At 36.1% G+C, this 22456-nt stretch overlaps 1 protein-coding gene across 1 annotated transcript; it reads left to right on the top strand.

Annotated features, from left to right (window-relative positions):
* The first annotated feature begins 12078 nt into the window (after positions 1-12078).
* On the top strand, positions 12079-20859 carry LOC126980052 (uncharacterized). The gene is made up of 2 exons (XM_050829674.1): positions 12079-12571; positions 20621-20859. Exons 1-2 carry the CDS (start codon positions 12079-12081, stop codon positions 20857-20859), a joined length of 732 nt encoding a protein of 243 aa, XP_050685631.1.
* The last annotated feature ends 1597 nt before the right edge of the window (positions 20860-22456 follow it).

The raw sequence follows: 22456 nt of genomic DNA, 5'->3' as shown, positions 1-22456 counted from the left end.
GATCGGCAGAAGATCACCATCTTCTGGTATACCTAACACATAGATGGGCGGCGGCTATCAAAAGCAATGGGGAAGGCCTGGCAGTTAGCCTGGATATAGCGAAGGCCTTTGATCGTGTATGGCACAAGGCGCTTTCCCAAAACTTGGAGGTGTCCAACATATTATTTATATGCAGAAGACAGCACGGGCGATGCCGTATACACGGGCCATGTAGGTCTCTCTAGGGAAATCGACGACTAGTGCCGGGAGAAACTTGTGTCATCTATCGAGTCCTCTCTTGAGAAGGTCACGGAATGGAGTAAATAGAACCTTGTCTTATGTAACCCCAGAAGACTCAAGCTTGCGCGTTTACCACTTAAGAAAACCCCGATTTTCGTATCACTGCTCTTCGACATCACTTCCCTTACAACCTCGCCTGGTATCGGAATACTGGGTCTTGATATCTCGAGCGATTGCCAATTCTGCGGCCATCTGAAGAGCAAAGCCAAATTGGCTTCGAAGAAAGTGCTCGTCATAAATAGAGCACGGCTATACTTCAGGACGGCCCGCATTCTAGCGCTGTCCAAAGCGCATGTCCGGCCTCATATGGAGTAATTCTGTCATAAAATTGCTGGCGCACCCCAGTATCAGCTCGATCCATTTGACCGCGTGCCTCAGCCGAGCATCAGCTCGAATTTTCGGGGACCCAGTGCTCTGTGAACGGCTGGATCACTTGGCGTTCAAATTCAAATTCAAATTCAAATATTTTTATTCAAAATAGGATTTATAATCACTTATTGAACGTCAAAATCTACCCCCCATTCAAAAGAGACTCAGACCTGAGAAGAATGGGCGCAAGAAACTCAGCGGGCTTTTTTTTATATAAAATATGGATTACAATGTAATATCGTACAATAAACATTTATAATTAAAGAGCCTGAGGGTGGTCGCTTTAATCCCAGTCCGTGGTGTCATTAAGAAAATCGTTTATGCTATAATAACCTTTCCCACACAATCGTCTTTTAACAATTCTTTTAAATTTCGTAACACATTTGTTTTGTACATTTTCTGGGATCATATTGTAGAAGCATATACATCGCCCAACAAAAGACTTACTAACTCGACCCAACCGAGTAGTAGGCATAACAAGTTTATGTTTGTTCCTCGTGTTAACATTATGAATGTCACAGTTTCTAGAAAATTCCTCAATGTACTTATGAACATACAAAACATTATCAAAAATGTATTGAGAAGCAACAGTCAAAATGTTTATTTCTTTAAATTTTTCTCTTAATGATTCTTTAAGACCTAGATTATAAGTCGCGCGAATAGCCCTCTTCTGCAGCACAAAGATAGTATTAATATCGGCCGCACTGCCCCATAACAATATACCATAGGACATAATACTATGAAAATAACTAAAGTATACTAATCTCGCCGTATCTATGTCAGTTAACCGTCTGATTTTCTTAACCGCATATGCTGCAGAACTAAGCCTATTCGCCAATCCTTCAATATGGGGGCCCCACTGCAATTTGGAATCAAGAGTAATGCCAAGAAATATAGCAGATTCCGCTGGTTTTACCACCTCTCCATTTAATAAAATATTCGCATCTACATTTTTGACATTTGGCGCGGTGAATTTAATATATTTGGTTTTATGATTATTTAAAAATAAGTTAGTGGCGCTAAACCAATACACGATGTCAGATAGAGCATTGTTTACTTCGTCATATAAAACTTGGCTTCGTTTCACTTTGAATATAAGTGAAGTGTCATCCGCAAACAATACCACCTTGTGTTTTTTTTCTACAAGGTTAGGTAGATCATTTATATAAATTAGGAAGATGAAGGGTCCAAGAATAGACCCTTGTGGTACCCCCATACCGAGAGGAGTCCCAGGAGATCTCCTGCCATTCACCTCGACCCTCTGGATCCTATTATTTAAATATGAGATTAGAAGATCGAGTGCAGATCCTCTTATACCATAGTGGCATAGCTTCCTGACCAGCGTTGAATGTTGAACACAATCAAAAGCCTTAGATAAATCACAGAAGATATCAAGTGCATTCTGTGATTCCTCCCAGGCCTCAAAAATATTCCTGATGAGTTCAACACCTGCATCCGTAGTCGAGCGTCCCCTAGTAAAGCCAAATTGTTTTATATGAAGTAACTTATAAGTGTTAAAGTGAGTAAGCATTTGGCTTAAAATATTTTTTTCAAAAATTTTACTAAGGGTTGGCAACACCGAAACAGGGCGATAGTTATTCGGGTCAGAAGTGAGTCCCGATTCAAATATTGGTGTAATTTTACTATACTTCAGAAGGTCAGGAAATACGCCATGTTCAATACAGCTATTAAAAACTAGTGCTAGATATGGTGCTATGACGTCAATAACAGAACTTATTATTTTTACAGATATATATCAGCAGTTTTTTTCATTTCTAAGGATCTGAAAGTTTTAATTATTTCTGCTGGGCTAACAACACTGAATTTGAAATTTTGTTTACATTCCTTAACATTTTCCAAAAGAAGTGACTCGGAGATGGAAACTGGAATGTCAGAAAAAAAAATCTCAAAAGCAGAAGCTACTTCCTGCCCAGAGTGAATTTTTGTATTGTTTGTTATTAGATTATATTCAAACTTAGTCTTTCGCTCTTCCAGATTCCCAGTTAATAACTTTCCAACTCATTTTTATTTTATTTGAAGCATTTTTAATTATTTATCTAATATGCATTAACTTAGCAATAGTACATACTTTCTTAAATAATTTTGAATATTTTTTCACATATACAAGGAAAGATGCATCATGATTACATGATGATCTCTCACTATATAGTTCATATAACCGTTGTCTGCTCCTATGAATACCAGCTGTTGCCCAGTTGTTAAATGACAAGAGACCACCCGAGTTGACTGTCTTTGAAGTAAATATAGAAGCAAACTCTGTTTTAATTATTTTAAATAACTTACCATACATCTCATTTGGAGTACTGTTATAATTCAAATACAAGTTTGAGAGTTATTGCCTATTGTTTACCGGAACAAACATAAACATTTTAGTTGAAGTACTTTTGTTTCCTTCAATATTAAAAGAGGCTAATTGACCAAAGTGGTCTGAGCTCAGTTTACTAATTATTGATTGAGAAATAGGTTTATAATTAGTAAAAATATTATCAATACAGCTTTTAGAGGTGCTGGTTACTCTAGTAGTTGCATAGAGACATCGCTTCATTGTGTGTCCTCTACCGCATTTATCATGGGGAGTGTTTCGAAGAGCTGTTTCTGTTCCTGATTCCTGCCGCCGAATTCCACCTTCGCACGACACGCCACAAGTTAGGATATCATCATCATCATAATAAAAAATCCCCACCATCTAGATGTGTGGCGGTCCTCCACAATGCGGTTTTCAAGGAGCTTTCTTCCACGTTCTACAAAACTGTGGAATGAACTTCCTTGTGAGGTGTTTCAAAGACGATACGACATGGGTACCTTCAAAAAAAGCTCAGGTGTTTCCTCTGGTGTTGCAAGAGAATGTGGGTGGCAGTTATCACTTAACACCAGGTGACCCGTGCGTTCGTTTGTCCTCCTTTTTCATAAAAATAAAAAAGAGGGAACTACATGTTTGTCGTGTGATATAGAAAACAATAATATTAATAACCTATATTAATATCTTTTATTGAAAATGAGAATAGTTCACCGGTTCACGCTTCTAGTAATAAACATTAGAAAGGCAGTATTTAATACAGAAAAAAATGCTTTACACGGATAATGTGGTTAGTCATGAATTGCGGTTTCTTGTTGAAAGGAACACAATAATTAGAAGTCCCAATATATATTTATTATTTATTATATTTATATCTAAATATACGTTTAATTTTCAGTTGAAAATAGTTCTTAGCAGACATACAATACATTTAGTAGCATTATTTTAATTTTTATTTATCTTGCTGTGTTAAGCTTTTTGAGAACAAACTTAAGTTCGATTGAGCTCAAATTTAGTTTGCCTGCGTACCTTTTGTATTACTCAATAACATGTGCCGAATAATTGGACGATAGCCTCGGTAACTCCAATACTGAACAAGAAAACAGCCTAGCGACACTCTCTAAGAAAAAAACGATTCACTCGATTGAATGAAACGTGCAGTCATTGATAGATTGACAGATATAATCTTGTAAAAAACGGAAATTAACGACATCTATTTCGATTTAAGCAACTGTTCGCTTTCAAACTTAGCCGGATTATACTGCGTCGTCAATCGCGATACTGCAATTACTACTATTTCAAACTTATGTCAAATCACTGCACTTTTCATACTGAACTAAAATTATAACATAGTATTCACATCCTCTTTACAAGATAAACCCTTAGATCATTTATCTTCTAGATCTTATAATATAGACTTTGAAAACTGTGAAATCGTCGAAAAAAATTGAGTTTAGAATTAATCTCTATTTGAGCAATTCACGCAGACAAACCCAAAGTATCATATGTGTCATAGTAAGAAGTAGTTTGTCAGGCACACTAAAGTATTAAATCTGGCCTGTTTTTATCGGTTGTCTAGCAACAAGAGACTCTGTCTAGACGTATAAATTATCTACGCATAAACCAATCGATTATGGGTTTTGTTTGGCCCAATGCTGTATCCAGTGTCAAATGATGGAACTGAAAGGTGGACATGGGAACTGCAAGGCCCCATAGTTGAGCATGTCGTCTTATATTTGTGCCATAAGGTTTTTGCTTCTGGAGAAGCCTATCTCGTCCCTTACTTCTCCTCATTGAAGGATTAGATAGTTTGAAATTCACATGAAAAAATATTTGGAAAAGTGGCACATTATTATATTACTAGAAATATTCATATTATCTGTACTAATAATTGGAGATATGTTTTTTGGTTACAACTGAATCGGTCAGATTAATACTTACACAATGGGATGTGTAAGTTAAGTGTGAGTTTGCGTGTGATGTCGCACCAGAATAGGACCACCTCATCTCCTCCCGGGGGGTCGTAAGAGGCGACTAAGGGATACAAACAACGGAGAGTGGGCAGCAGCATCTTTCGTTAAAAACACGCTACTTACTGCCATCGCCACCCGTCTGCCTGCATGGCGATTATGGCAAAAAAAAACCCCCAAAATATGACAGACAATATAAGGCCCCGGCCCCCAGTCCCCGGCGGTTCCACTCCTGGTGGCTACGGTACATAACCGACGGGACAGGGCTAGCCGAGAATCCCCGGGTGCGGCAGCGCTACTACAAACGAAGACCATTGACTCTGGCAACATACAATGTCAAGACGTTGGAGGAACTGGAGGAAGCTGTGAGCAGATTACGATGGGATGTCGTGGGGTTATCTGAGGTCCGAAGACAGGGTGAGGACTCGATAATCCTAAATTCCGGAAATATGATCTACTTCCGGGAGGACAAACAACTGTCCCAGGGTGGTGTCGGGTTCCTCGTTCACAAGTCTCTTCAACAACGTAACTGAGGTGGGGAGCGTGTCGACTAGGGTACACTATACCTACTACTCAGAATTACTGAACGGTATACGTTGAAGGTCATTCAGGTTTACGCTCCGACTTCAACACACTCAGACGACGAGGTGGAGGCCATGTATGAGGACATCTCAACAGCCATTCACACTCCGAAGACCCACTTCAACGTTGTCAAGGCAACTTCAATGCAACTTCAATGCAAAACTGATCAAACGTAACGTCGATAAGTTGAGAGTGGGGCAATTTGGTTATGGAAATCGGAACACCTGAGGCCTGATGCTGGCTGACTTTATGAAGTAGGAGGATCTCTATATGATGAACTCCTTCTTCATGAAGCCTGGACAACGTAAATGGACTTGGATCAGCCCCGATAGTGCCACCAAACATGAGATCGACTTCATTATGTCGACCAAAAGACATACATTCAATGATGTCCGTGATCAACTCAGTGAAAACTGGGAATCATCACCGCATAAAAAGAGTCACATTGAATATCAATCCAAAACTGGAGTGGTCTCGACTGGTGAAGTCTACGCTCCGACCCGCACACAGCCAGATCCAAAACCCTGAAAACTTTCAACTCGAATTGCAAAACCGCTTCGAATGCCTCGGTGACTGCGTAGACGTGGACGAGTATAACAACAGGTCCGTGGCAACTGTCCAAACGGCGTTATTCAAGGCCAGCCGATCAAAAAGAACCGGAAAAATGTCAGACTACACCCTCAAATTGATGGATGTAAGACCCCAAATAACTCTTCAGTCCCCGGACGATGCTTCCCTGTATAGGCAGCTAAATAGACAGATTTTCAAGTCATTGACTCGTTTTATATGCCGCCACAATACAGATTGTGTGAAGGCGGTCCGTCGCCAGGATCAGATCTCGAAGCCTATCCGACTGCAGCGGGGAGTCCGACAAGGCGATGTCATATCGCCCAAGCTGTTGGAAGATGTCTTTAAGCTTCTGGAGTGGAACAGACTGGGCATCAACATCAACGGCGAATACATCACTCACCTTCGATTCGCAGACGATATCGTAATCATGGTAGAGACCATGGAAGACTTAAGCCCTTAAGCTCGATGGCCTCAATACAACCTGTAGGTAAACCAAGGAGTAGGTCTCAAAACGAACATGGACAAGACGAAGATCATGTCAAATGTCCATGTCGCACCTACTCCCATAACAATTGGGAACTGTACTCTCGAAATTGTCGACGAGTACCTCGGACAAACAATCCAGTTAGGTAGGTCCAATTTCGAGAAAGAGGTCACTCGTCGAATCCAACTGGGATGAGCAGCGTTCGGGAAGCTCCGTAAATAAATATAATTACTTAGTGATGATTAATAATACCTCAGTGTCTGAAGACGAAGGTTTTCAACCACTGTGTTTTGCCAGTGATGACTTACGGTACGCAGACGTGGTCGCTAACTATGGGCCTTATGAGAAAGCTCATGGTCGCTCAGAGGGCTATGCTCGGAGTTTCCCTGCGAGATCGAATCAGAAATGAGGAGATCCGTAGGAGAACCAAAGTAGCTGACATAGTCCAAATGATTGCGAAACTGAAGTGGCAGTGGGCAGGGCTCATAGTTCGACGGACAGATGGCCGTTGGGGCAGAAAAGTCCTCGAATGGCGACCTCCGACCAGTAAACGCAGTGTTGATAGGCCCCCCGCAAGATGGACCGACGATGTGGTCAAGATCGCCGGAATACGTTGGATGAGGGCAGCGCGGGACCGGTCGTCGTGGAAATCTTTAGGGAGGCCTTTGTCCAGCAGTGGACGTCTTCCGGCTGATGATGATGATGAATGGGAAGCAGCGTATTAGGAGAAGGTTTTATGTAACTAATACAAATAATTCATTCAATGACATTTCATTACATATGACAATTGATACAATGATTGATGATGATAATGAAAAAATAGTTTAGTTCAAAATTAGAAAGCTAAAACCACTACTCAAAACCCTCACCCAAGCCTTTAACAAGAAGACTGCGCATGAGTCTCTACTGCTAAGTAGGGAAAACTTACGCATTATAACCATTACACCTCTTAATCTTAGATCTCATAGATTGCAGAGCGTGTAGATTCTGTAATACTGAAGATGAAATACCGATACACATAATCCTGAATGTGGTCCTTTAATGTGTAAACGTGGCATCTCTTTAGGAAGACCAATTCTTCAACCACTTGAGATTCCTCAGCTTACTGCAAAAGATATAATGAAATTCATTAAAAGAATCGTTAACAATAGATAACAGTGGTCGCAGTGAAACATGGCTGCACTGAACTGTACTATAGCCACTTTACAAACCTTAACCATAGATGTACTTCTAACGTACGCGGTACGACTGGGTTCAAATTTGTTATAGTTCATGTAATGGCATGCGTTACTTTGGTGGAAATGCTTCAGAAATAGGTACGCTGATTTCGTACCGATCCACTCACTGAAGACTATCAAAATCTCTTTGTAATGTAAATATTATAACTTTTCATTTATTATAGTTGAGTAGTTAAGGCGTGAAAATGTATCAAGAAACTAATAGAAAAACAAACAAACTCACGCTCGCAAATTCAATATTAATTAGGTTTAACATGTAAACTTAGATTAAGGATTGGTCTCCGCTACGCTCCAACTGGATACCGCACTACCTAAGAACAATAGCTTTTTTATTACTGCTAACAATTTTATGCTAACAACAATCCTTCAACTGTACAACAGCTTGGTTCGTAGTAAGCTAGAATATTGTTGTCTAGTGTGGTCCACCGGGTACAAAAATCATTTTTACAGAATCGAACGTGTTCATGAGACTCATTAAACACTTAACCTTCCGATATAAGATCTCAAGTTGTAGAGAGTGCTACAAAAACAAGCTCGATTACTTTAGGATGAAACCACTAGCCGTTCGTAGATCTCTTCAAGATATGAAACTTCTCTATAAATTTTTTAATGGAAACATAGATGACAATGAACTGTTGCGTAGATTCAATATAAACGTACCTCGGAGACCTCCTCGCAACCCATGTCCTTTCTTTAAAAATAATAACGCTCTAACGAAACTTGGACAGGACGCTCCTACAGCACGTATGTCACACGTATACAACGAATGTGTAAGAAACATACAACATTTGGTTGTGATAGGCTCCCACTTTTTCTGAAAAAATGTAGCGACGCTCTGGCCAATTAATTAGTGTTTAACATTTTATTATATACAATATTTGTTCATGTTCAGAAAACCATATTCTTCCAATTAATACTTATTATACAACTTATTTTTAAGATACTTAAGTAGTTTTTAGTCACCTTAAATACACATTAGAATCACTGTTATTCTTATGGAATGATGTATTCTCCTATAATTGGTAGTTCATACTAATGTTTAGATATAAGGCATGTGTTAGATTTAAGTTAATATGTACAACTGTTGGAGATCCATACAAATAAATAAATATGATTATTGATGCTTATAGATCATGAACATTCGAAAATGATCAAAGGATAGCAGTGTTACAATTAAAACTTATAGTGATTTCATTAATCAGCTCAATTTTTAAATAAAATAAACAGCGCGTGCTAATTTAGAATAATTGGTAAATCATGTTTGTTTTTAATTATAATAATTGCATCAAGTCGAAATTCAAAATTCTGTCTCGACAATAACCTAGATAATTTCAAAAGCTTTCTATAAGTTCAAAATTTTTTAAAATCGGTCCTGAAATGGCCGAGTAACAATTTAACACAGAAATCAATTGGAGTCCCGGTGGGAGCTCCGTTTAGCTTCGCTCAATAAATTTTTTTCTGTCCCCTGGGTTACACAGTTACGTAGATAATTATCTATTTCAGTTTAAAGAGTTTATTTCTCAAAAAGAACAAAATTAACTTACATGAGAACAATGATTCTACATAAATATAAAAGAAAACATAAATTTTATAGTTTTATAGTTTCGGTGACTTTAAAATTAAACAATAATATATTTGCTATGTTCTATCTATAGTGATTGACAGTGCTTTTTTAATTTAGCTTTAAGTTTTGGATAAGATATTTCCTCAAATATATCTTTCGGCAAGTCAAACTGTATAGTTTTCGTACCATAATTTGTCCTAGCTTTAGTTAATTGTAGTTTATGTTTGTTTCGGGTACCATGTTTATGTGATTTTGTCATAAAAGTGATTTGGGTATGTACGGAATTTAACAGTATTTTCCTAACTAGTATGCATACTTTGTATTTGTATAACTGACATATTGATAGTTGATCAGTTTTCTTATATAGTTCTCTAGTCGGGAAGTGATAATCGAGTTGGAACAAAACATTTAACAGTTTGTTTTGAGATATTTGAAGTTCTTTTAAATTACTTTTATATGCACATCCACAAATCTCTATTAAGTATTCCAGCAAAGGTTTGTCTAATGAGTTATAAATACTTCAGTTAACTCAGCTATTACTTCTTTTTCAGTTTTATTTTCTTTCTTGAAATGCCTCACAAAAGTATTTTGATAAAATGAAAACTACTTCGCGGTTCATAATGGTCATTGGTCACACAATGGTTGCTAATTACTTTTTTATCACAAAAAGTTACGAGATTTAGCATTATGATTTTATTTATTTGATGCGATCATTAATTGTGACTCAGTCACGTGTGTGATCACTTACACAAACAATGAATTCAAGCTCTTAAGATGCATTCTTCATACTTCTTGATGCATTCAATTTAAGATAATTTATATTCATACAGTTAATTTTTTGTTACGTTCTATGAATATAAGATATGATATTTAAAACGCTTTTTAACTTTGAACATGATTCATATATTAGATGTAGCACCTCTCAAACTAATTTGTTTTGTATATTACAGCTATTGTAAAATACTCTATTTTATTTGGAAGAGTGGCCGTTGAGTTCCTTATATGTTTTTCTCACTAGCTCTTATTTTTCCGAACATAATATCGTAGAGTCAGTAATTAAAATTAAATATTTATAGTGACGATTCAAAAGCGCTATTTTATTTGAATAAAGTATAGAAGTTTTAGAATTAGAAGCACAATAATGTTTACACGTTATTGTTTCACGGCAGGAATAGGCGCCGTTGTGGTACCCATAATCTAGCCGGCATCCTGTGCAAAGGAGCCACTGGTAAAGTATTGCGATTTTTATACAGCGTGGACTTGCAACAGATTCAGGATGCTGGGATGTGGAAGGGCACACTGGAAATATAAGAGGGAATAGGGAAATGTTAATGCCGTGTTTAACCCTTTAAAATTTAAATCACTTTTTATATTATATTATTTTACTACCTCTTATATATAAAATTCTCGTGTCCCGGTATTTGTTACCAAACTCCGCCGAAACGTCTGAACCGATTTGTATGACATTTTGTGATTTATCGGGTAGGTCTGAGAATCGGCCAACATCTATTTTTCATACCCCTAAATAATAAGGGTGACCCAACCCTAAATATTTGTTTTTATTTATTTTTTGTCATTTTTTTTTTATTTTTATTGTGATTTAGCATTAAAAATACACACAACTTCATTTTCACCCGTCTACGATCAACACCTATTTTTGTAACGCGATTTTGATATTATTCTGTTCCATCCACAGATACGCAATAGAGTTGCAAGATGGCAATCGAATATAATAATTTTTTTTTATTACTTTATAACGTTTACAATGTTTGCTGGGTCAGCTAGTATTATATATTAATCTATTCTGATAAAAGATTTGTTACTTTTTCTTTCGCATTATATTGAAAGATCTACCATTAAAATGTTACTTTTCTTATTAAGTCATAATAATGTAAATAAGGAAAGCAAGTAATGTCACCAGTATCTATACTATAATATATATACTACTATATATATAATACTAGCTGATATCCGCGACTTCGTCCGCATAGATTGATAGAGGTTTTAAAAAATAATATGCAAGTTTGGAATTGATGATTATATCATGTCCTATTCCTGTTCCGGTTTCCGTTTTCGCTCCCATTCCCAACATATTATATGAATCTTATTTCGGAGAAGATTGCTATTGCAAACTTAACCTACTATTGCTATAGTAATAGCTTATCGATGTGAATTTCAGCTTTTCCCAAATCCCACGAGGACTATTCTTTTTCCGGGAAAAATGTAGCCCATGTCCGTTCCCAAGATCTAGTCTATCGCTGTACCAAATTTCATCAAAATCAGTTCAGTAGCTCTGACGTTAAAGCGTAACAAACAAACTTACATTCACATTTATAATATTTAGTAGGGATATCCCCATAAATCTGCAAAAAATCAAAAACGAAAGTAAGTCGTGAACACAAATCAATTATATTTATTTTAATAAAAATATGAATCTCAAAAACGAGCTCTATCAAATTCTACAACGCTGACTGCTTCCGATAATGAGTTAAAACCTCACACAAGCCTCAAACAATAACAACCTCTATACCGTTACGCATAAAAAGCACACTTGTATGCATTAATATTGTCTTTTTGCAATCAACCTTCTATGAAAATATAATGGTTTACTCCGTACTAATAATACTATGTGAGATATATAAAGGAGAGACCATTCTATTCTGTTACCAAAGTCTCACCGCATTTGTACCACTACGGACGTAAAAATGTATCGTCTATATATGATTACGTATCTAGCAAGTGTACTAGCCTTGCCAAATCCAGAACTACCAATTGCCGAAACATTTGAAGCCGCAAGAACATTAGCAAAGGATTGTACAAACGGAATATTCAGTGCGAAATGTTTGAAAATCGAAGCGATTTCGCTTCTAGAAAAGTTGAACTCTAAGGATGAACTACAGTTACTGCCTGGAATTAGTGTTGTTAAAGAAGATATGGAAAACAATAGTAAGGCTAATGAGTTCGCCGCTGAACTGGCGAGAGCTCTGCCTTCGAAGCCTGATGAGAGATTAGATAAATATTTGCTGTACCGGCTTGGAACCTATCTGGATTCACATTCTGTGAAGCTACGCCTGTTGGATGACGGTGCTAGTGAAGAGGCCAGGGCCTTAATGAATGAAGGACGAGGAAAAGGCGGTCTTGGCGGTGGTAAAAAGGGCGGCATGGGCGGACTTCTAGCAGCCGGGCTGATGATGAAAGGTAAAAGATTTTTATCGAGCATGTTAATGTTGATTGCTGTAAAGTCCCCTATTTGCTCTTAATAGTGATTTTCATTATTATAACACTAGAAATAAGGGATTGCTTGTAACTTATTCTAGTAGGCTTCATAAAACACATAAAAGCTTTAAGGGTAAATGTATACACGTTTATAATAAAGTCCCAGCCACTGTTCAGGCACTATGCAAAGCAAGGTAAACAATTTTGGGAGAGTTTCTTGGGTCGCTTCTTCTCTCTCAGAGCGCCATTTGTTTCCGAAGCGGTAGTAGTAATATACTATATATTAGAAATGACATCAAAAGTAATTCTAAAGGAATCAATTTAAAAAAAAATGCCTTCAATGCCTTTCACGAATTCTATTATCTATATAAAATCACAATGTAAATTAAATTTAAAAGGCTTTTTAAGAGATTTTTATATAATATATTAAAACCGGTTTCAAAAGGCGATAAAGAGAATTTAAAATAAATATTCCAAATATTCTTAAAAGTGTTAATTTTTACATTTTTTTTATGAAAATAAGGGACGAGACGAGCAGGACGTTCAGCTGATGGTAATTGAAACAGGCAACCAACAGCTTTTACATTGACGCTTTATAACTGTCAATTTTTTAAGTATTAACATGGATATAATATGTTATTCTTAATAGATAGACATATGCCATCGCAGACTTTTCTGTAGACCTATATAAGATAATCAATTCCATCATACATTATTTTGTTATATCTCAAAGGGTTTATAGACAGCGTTTTCGTTGAAAGCTTCCAGACGGCTTACTTTTTTCCGACACCTCCAAAAAATATCGTTAATGTATACAAATATGTGTACAAAAACTTAAAAAAATACGAACTAAAACCTTACTCGAGAATCACGCTATCCATTGGTGAAAACAGCATGAAAACTGCAGTAGTTAGTAGACAAACAGACGTGGCGGAGGACATTGTTTTATAATATGTAAGTGATAAGTACACTGTATAAATATATATTATCCTATTTTAGATGCATCAACCTTTAGAGCTTGAATTCATTGTTTGTGTAAGGATGTTTTATGAAAATGATAGTCGTGATTATTGTCATAATTATTAATCGCATCCAGTAGTAGTATATTAGTGCATAGGTGATCATAGCTGACATCTCGATAGTGCATGACCACAGAGCCGCTTCTTCTCTCTCGGAGCGCCATTTGTTTCCGAAGCGGTAGTAGTATCTAGTATATTAGAAATGACACCAAAAACCAGTGGGAGGCACCTTTGTACAGGATGCCGGCTAGATTATATAGCCGAATGGTGACTCTGGCTACTAAGCTAGAGGTACCGGGTTTGAGTCCCGGTTCGTGCAATCATTTGTATGATGAATATGGATGTTTGTTTCTGAGTCATGGATGTTTATATGTATTTATGTATATTTAAGTAAGTATATTGTATTGAATATATCGTTGTCTTGTATCCATAGTACAGGCTATGCCTAGTTTGGGGCAAGATAATATGTGTAAGTGTGTCAATATTATATTATATATTATTATCAATATATGATGAGTTCCACAACGGGCGCCTATTTCTGCCGTGAAACAGTATTGTGTTTCGGTCTGAAGGGCGCCGTAGCTGGTGAAATTACTAGACAAATGAGACTTAACATCTTACGTCTCAAGGTGACGAGCGCAATTGTAGTGCCACTCAGAATTTTTGGGTTTTTCAAGAATCCTGAGCGGCACTGCATTGTAATGGGCAGGGCGTATCAATTACCATCAGCGGAACGTTCTGCTCGTCTCGCCTCTTGTTATCATAAAAAAACAAAGAATTCTAAAGGAATATATTTTGAGAAAATAAATGTCTTTTGTTCTGTGCGCGAAATGAATTTTAATTTGTCAATTTAATGGGTGTGGCGGTGAGCTCTTAAAATCCAGTGACCCGTACGCTCAATTACCTCGTCTTCCATTAAAAATAAAAGTAGGAGAATATAAAGAGCTGGAAAGCGGAATCTAATCTTATCAGATTTATCAATCTTTCAATGTATTGTAGTTTGTAGACCGTTCACCGTTCAATAGATATTAGAAAAGAGTTTCGTTGTCAGAACATTCAAGTAATTAGTTATTTGAACTGCACAGTTTGTTTTACATAATAGAACACAAAATGCAATCAATTCATTATTTGTTTTATTTTGTATGCGATGGGGCTGAGGCACACATGAACATTTGCAGTAGTAAAATCCCTGACTAATACCAAAGTATCTGTGTGGGGTGAAAAGTTTTTCGCATATCGCGCGTTTATAGAATGCTATAAAGAATATAGAATTTTACATTTTATCTAAACCCATGCTTTAAATCCTCTATTAAAGATTCTAAAACAGTTAGCTTATTGTCAACATTAAAACACCCAATGTCCTAATAACCATTTCATCATCCAAACGAGTGTTGTAATGAAATTCAGAACAACATTACATCATTCATTTTCATAATAACACTCCTTTGTATGATATTATGGTTACTAGGACTGGCTTGTTTAATGTTAGTAGTAAGCTAACTGTTTCAGAATCTATTATAGAGGATTCATATTGTGGGTGTAGATAAAGTCTTGATAATTAGGTATTCAAACACTCTTCTGATAATATTATCCACATATACCCACATTCGTGTTTTAATACCCCTTATTGCACAAACAGTTGCATAAATAACTATTAACATATTGTCTGTTGGTAAAATTTAGCTGCAAGTATTAACCCTATCGGCTCTTCTGAACACTATTTGTGATGGCAGAAGATTCAGAAATATCCCCAAACGTCTCCATGACGTCACAGATTCAAGTCGAGCGGGGATGACTTGATTGTTGATCCTTCGAGCCGCTCTTCAGTAAGAATATAATATACACTGTTATGCGGTCAAATGTATCTTTTTTCCCATGGAGTCTATGGGCGGCTGGTTTACTTTACATTAGTTGAGCCAATTACCAGTTTGCCTCCTCAAATAAAAAAAAAAACAGAATCAGTTAAAATCAAAAGAGCCACCGGTAACGCTCCTCATGATACAGGCAGGAAACAGGACGCTAAACTATAAAAAACGAAACATAAATAACAATTTTGGCATACTTATAATATCCGAATCCAACGGAATTATCTCCAAACATATCACATTTCGGAATAAAAAATAAAATTTATTTATACCCGATTATTTATATATCTATGATCATCAGAAGTGCAGAAGATTGGGCACAATGGCTTGCATCAGAAGAATTTTACGTCTAGCAGTATACTGTTAGAGCCTGATTACGATGATGAGCTATATATATGTATATATATGTCATCTGATGGAAGATAAGGCTGCGGAAAGCAGCCTTCTCAAAATGCTGGCGTTAACCGTGATGGATGTTGGATAATTTTTGCCCATTCTGGGCCATGCCGTGCTGTGGCATTTCTTTTGCCTCCATGCATATCTGTCACGTCATTAGACTTACTATGATCACACTTATGGTGATTAGATGCATATCTGAGGGACAATGGTCGTTAAAATGATATGCCAAGTTTTATTTCCAGTAAAATTTGATCAGGCAGATTTTTAAAAGTAGCTTGTTTAAAATATCTTTATGTGTAAATTTCATATACTTGCTATGATTTATCTATGATCTTTGTCCAGTTAATCTACTTCTTGCTACAATCGTGACAAAGACATAAGATAGAAAGAAGCAATCATATGCAATTATGTTCATCAAGAAAGCCACATAGTGTACAAGATTTACAGATAAATTCAACCAAGTCACCATACATAATAATTTAAAAATTGAAACCGTCACACTTTGTTCAATTTAATGATGGCTTAATATGAAGCAGAGCGGAAAATAATAAAATGTCGTTTGATTTTTCTAATGCAATTCGAAAACATGGCCAAATGGTTTCCAACCTTTCACATAATATCACTTAATCTGTGACATCTGTCAAGTTCATTTGTCTGTCTAAAACAGTAATTGGCTACAGGTTCGATCGGGAACACAGCAAATTGCTCCACGAGAAAATCTATGGTTACAAATTCAAATTCAAATATTTTTATTTAAAATTAGATTCAAATTTACTTATTGAAAAAGTATTGGTAAAGCCGCTTTAGTAACAGTTTCAGGGTAGCCCTGCAATCAATGTGATCTTCTTTTTAATCAAAATAAGGGACGAGACGAGCAGGACGTTCAGCTGATGATAATTGATACACACTGCCCATTACAATACAGTGCCGCTCAGGATTCTTGAAAAATCCAAATATTCTGAGCGGCACTACAATCCTGCTGGTCACCTTGAGATATAAGATGTTAAGTCTCATTTGCCCAGTAATTTCATTAGCTACGGCGCCCTTCAGATTGAAACACAGTAATCTATACTAATATTATAAAGCTGCAGTGTTTGTTTGTTTGATTGAACGCGCTAATCTCTGGTACTACTGGTCCGATTTGAATGATTCTTTCAGTTGGGTAGTCCATTTATCGGCTATGTTTTTTTTTTCAAAATTAGAGATCCGTAATAAAATTGCTATTTTGTAACACAAGGTGTAAAATCGAAAACCTATTTTGGCGTGCGCTGCAAAAACTATTGACAATAGAACAAAATGATGTACAGGCTATAATATAGGCAATATTTTATTACTTATAAAACTATCGCGTGAATTATACTTTATATGACAAAACAACGTTTGCCGGGTCAGCTAGTGTTTACATATTACTGCTTCACCGGAGAAATAGGCGTTGTCGTGGTACCCATAATATAGCCGGCATCCTGTGCAAAGGAGCCTCCCACTGGTAAAAGCCACAATTAATTATAGCTCACTGATTCTTTTAATGAATCTTATAATAGGGGTTAAAGTATGAAATTGTCGTTTTATTTTAATAGGTACTACAATATAGGTAAAATGTGGAACATTTGATTATCGACTTACAGTTGTATTTTTATTCAGCTTTGACAAGAGATATGGATACTTAGAAAATTCGAGTGAATTTTGAACACGTATTCAAAGTATTCGTATTTTTAATTTAAAAAAAAAAGTTATTAGAATTTTTCAGACAAATCGGTAATTTCATATTTTAACCCCTAATCTATCTCAAGTGGTTCAAGTATTGGTCTTCGTAAAGAGAACAAGTGGGAGGCTCCTTTGCACAGAATGCCGGCTAGATTATGGGTACCACTACGGCGCCTATTTCTGCCATGTAGCAGTAATGTAAACATTATTGCGTGTCGGTCTGAAGGGCACAAAAAACCTGAGCGTCGCTGTATTGTAATTGGGCATGGAGTATCAATTACCATCAGCTGAACGTCCTACCCGTCTCGTCCGTTATGTTCATAAAAAAAAGAGATCGCTCCTTTTACGGATTAAAAGACCACATTCAAAGAAAATGTGTAACGGGATTTTATCTATTCTTTTTGTGAATCTTATTATATCTTTTGAGTTGACATATATATTATGGTCACATAAGTGAATTTGCTAGAAACTCATAAACATTATGTTAACAACAGGAACAGACATCAGGATTAGACTTATAATGCCTACTAATCGGATGAATCGAGTTAGTAAGTCTTTTGTGGGGCTTATATACTTATATACTTTTAAAACAAGATCCCAGAAAATGTTCAAAGCAAAAATATTACGATATTCATAAGAATTCTTTAAGTACGTTTTTGTGGTAAAGGCTAGTATAACATAAATGACTCTCTTAATGATAACACAGATTGGGAATGTAGCGACCGCCCTCAGGCTATCAAAATAACAAGATTAATTGTACGATATTACTTTTTAACCATACTTTTTATGAAAAAAAAGCCCGCTGAGTTTGTTGCGCCCGTTCTTCTCAGGTCTGAGGCATTATTTTTGCAATGGGTTTGACTATCAATAAGTGATGTCACATCCCATTCTGAATAAAATTATTTGAATTTGAATATATATTAACAAGTTTAGAATTGGTCTTCCCAAAGAGATGCTACGCATTAAAAGGACCACTTTCAGAGAGGATGTTTCATCTGCACTATTACAGAATCTACACGCTCTGCAATCTCTGAGACCTAAGATTGAGAGGCGTTTGTTTAATCTGCATTGCCCCGTTATTGTCCTGGTTAGAATGCGTAATAATTCTCTACTTTATGTTGTCATAATGAAATTGTTTCACAGCTGAACTTTCAAACCGTGCGTCAATAAATTATCTCATAGAAAATATCTCCAAACAAAACAAATATTGGAAATTAAAATAATTTCTGAGAAAATATATTGAGGTAGGCGTTACTTTGCGGAAATCCATAATTATACTAATAATTTCACGTTTCATTAGTGTTAATTCCGCCAATATTTGTCTTTAACGCCTCTACACGAGGCATCCTCAGGACGTGTTGTCTCGCCAAAATCTGGCACGAGACTAATTACTCAGACAATTAATGCCTCGTGTAGAGGCGTTAAAGACAAATATTGGCGGAATTAACACTAAAGAAACCTCAAATCATTTGTATAATTACTGAGTCCCAAATCGAGATATAAACTATCCTATCCGTCAAGTTGAACTACACTGCACTCCATGAAGTAATCCCCATTAAATCCATTCATTGGTGTAGGAGTTCACTTCAAACATTGGATTTTTATAAATTACTATAATATTTGTACCACATAGTACAGTACTCTACATAACGTGATTGTTTTGAAGAGCTATGTTAACTTTGTTTGTTCGTTACACATCCATACGATCTAGGGAAATACTTAGAAAAATATCGAATTTTATAATATCGGGAACATTCTTGGACTATTATTTTATAGTTGCCGTATTACTTACCAACTAGCAAAATACTCAAAGTAAAGTGATTGTTTTAAAGAACTGAAAAAAGAATTAATTGAACCTATAGCCGATAGATTGTAGGATCACACAACACGCCACAAAATTAAATATAATTCAGGACGTGTTCCCCCACAGTCCTGAAGGGTAGCAATGGGAGTTATTTTCAAAGGATATCGGCTAGTTGGGTATTACAGTGCCGCTCAGGACTCTTCAAAAACCCAAAAAAATCTGAGCGGCACTACAAATGAGTCACCTTCAGACATAAGATGTTAAGTCTTATTTGCCTAGTAATTTCCTAATTTTTATCGTTACTCCTAATTTAATTTAATTTAACTTCAAACTTATGTAACAATCACGGACGATTTAGAAAAAGAAGGACTCCGCGCCGTGATATTGAGCACCCAAGTGAAGCACCTTTATGCTAGTGTGTGTGCGGTTACGGGAGATACCAGTTACAGTTTTTTTCCTCTTAAATAATCATATATGGCCACAAATACTGTTATAGTATTGTTTTTACACTTTTTCACAACGCACGGCATTTTTTTATTGCGACGCAAACTGATCTGTCACAGACGATGGCAAATCTCATAATAACGGCCGATCGGCTTGTATTAGTGTAAGTGTGTGCGTGGGGCTATGTATTTACATGTTTACCGGCTTGTTTTGGTGCTTCACTAGTATGTAAGGTGACACGGAGTCCTTCTTTTTTTACTTGTCCGTGGTAACAATATGTATAATACAAATAGTTATTTCTGTGAATTTTTGCGATTGTGACTATGTACCATTTTGAATTTTCTTTTATCTATCATTGTATCTGTGAAACATGTGTTAGGACGTATCTATATTAATATTTTGTATCTCGTGATATTTTTGCTATAGTAGCGATCGTATTCAAATTAAAAGTAGAATGGAGAAGTAATAGGACTGGAGACATCTGGATTCGAACCGGTGTCTTCTGCTTTCCGGATCACCCAATATCCCATCTGACCTATTACAGCCTTGTATATAGTGGCGAAATTTACCTTTGTATCCTAATGTTATTTAGCAGTTTTTCATTAAAATACGGATAAAGCAACATATTTTGAAATTGAAACCTAGCTAGAACGATTTCTTGCCCCCGAAACTACCTGTATATCTACTAAATTTCATTAAAATCGTTTGAGCCGTTTCCGAGGTTCAGATCATGTATATTTATACAAAATTTACTAATTTATAGGTAAAATAATAATTATATTTTTTTTATCCACAGGTACAATGATGTCTATGGCACTTGGCGGCTTGGCCCTTCTTGCTGGCAAAGCCCTGATGACAGCCCTCATGTCTCTCGTCCTGTCTGCAGTCATCGGCATCAAGTCACTCTCTTCCGGGGGCAAATCGACAACTTACGAAATAGTTTCTAAGCCGGTCTATACTCACTCTCATTCTCATTCCACCGCCCACGAAGACGTTGGAGGCTATGGCCATTCGGGGTATGGAAGGAGCGTTTAGTGATTTAAGGCTTTTTTGTAAGAGTAACGTAATATTTACCATGATTAGAAAGTTTTTGAGTATTCAGCTTAGGCAATGTAAACAACTAGATAGAGTTTCTTGCTACTAGACAACCCATAAATACAGGCCAGGATTATAACTTTAGTGTGCGTGACAAGCTACGTCTTACACTCGCGATTTGTATGTCACTTTGTGTTACTAAGCGGGCATTGCACCAGTGGCTCCTTTGCACAGGATGCCAGCTATATTATGGGTCTATTTCTGCCGTAAAGCAGTAATGTTTAAATATTATTGTGTTTCGGTCTGAAGGGCGCCGTAGCTAGTGAAATTACTGGGCAAATGAGACTTAACATCTTATGTCTCAAGGTGACGAGTGCAATTGTAGTGCCGCTCAGAATTTTTGGGTTTTTCAAGTATACTGACCGGCACTGCATTGTAATAGGCAGGACAAATCAATTACCATCAGCTGAACGTCCTGCTCGTCTCATCCCTTATTTTCATTAAAAAAAACCTGACAGCCGGTGCGTGATCAATTTTGATTTAGAGTGGTTTAATAACCAAAATGTTATAGAAATAATTCTTAGCATGGCAGACATTTTACGACTTGTCAATTAAAATCGGTTACAGTAACAATAGATATGCTAACCTAACAATTGATAGCTATTTTCACTTGTTTCTTATTTCCCTATTTTCTATATGTAGGTTTATTAATACCGTTATTAATAGGTTTTAAGAATATTCCAGACGGTAGAAAACCGTCTTCCTAGCTTAAACTCCTTTGCCTTTGATAATAATTAACCGCATCCTTTAAAATTCTCTAATCATAGTAAATATTATATTATTGTTCATAGTTTTTAAGTTATTTATATTTAGAAGTTATTAAGCTTATTTATTAAAAGCATTTATTTATTTAGATGATTGAAATTCCAACAGCGAAGGTGGCGAAGATATTGAGGGAATATAAAAAAAAAATACTCTCAATAAACAGTTTTAGTTTAAATTACTCTAAAACGACAGATATCTACATTTAGATATTATTGAAATAAAAAGTCAGTCTAAAAACAGATTATTTCTATTATTAAAAACGTATTAATGATATAAAATTAATTATTTAAAATTAATAATTTATAATTGTTATTTATGTGTGACTGTGTTTTTATTCTGTAAAATGAATGTACAATAACTTTTCTTATTATTTTCTGTAGTTGAGATCTATATGGCCCAGTAGTTAGTGACTCAATAAACTAGGGGTCTCGGTTTCCAATACCGCTAGGTTTAAATATGTAAATTGTATGATGAATTTGAATTATTTAAATATATACACAAGCATCAGCTAATAATTGCCGTAATAAAAAAGCTATTGTTCTTGGATAGTGCGGTATCTAGTTGGAGCACAGTGGACATCAATCCTTCATAGGTTTTTCAAATATTTATTTATTTATATTATATTATATTGATAACAGACTGTTTGAATGTTTCAACTAAATATAGACTAAGAGACCTACATTGCACGTATGTATGTATGTAAAGTTGCAGAGGATAGTTTGTAGGTACTTACGTATTTATTATATATTTATTTATAGACAATGTTGTGTGA

The sequence above is a fragment of the Leptidea sinapis genome, chromosome 4, assembly GCF_905404315.1.
Source record: "Leptidea sinapis chromosome 4, ilLepSina1.1, whole genome shotgun sequence".
Classification (NCBI taxonomy): domain Eukaryota; kingdom Metazoa; phylum Arthropoda; class Insecta; order Lepidoptera; family Pieridae; genus Leptidea; species Leptidea sinapis.
Note: the sequence above shows the minus strand (reverse complement) of the source record. Positions and strands in the feature narration are given on the sequence as shown.

What these genes read in the sequence shown, in the direction of transcription:
- LOC126980052 (XM_050829674.1), top strand. Translation starts at nt 12,079, where the DNA reads ATGTATCGTCTATATATGATTACGTATCTAGCAAGTGTACTAGCCTTG. An exon ending in AGCCGGGCTGATGATGAAAG is followed by an intron (nt 12,572 to 20,620) that starts GTAAAAGATTTT and finishes TTTTATCCACAG; the next exon opens with GTACAATGATGTCTATGGCA.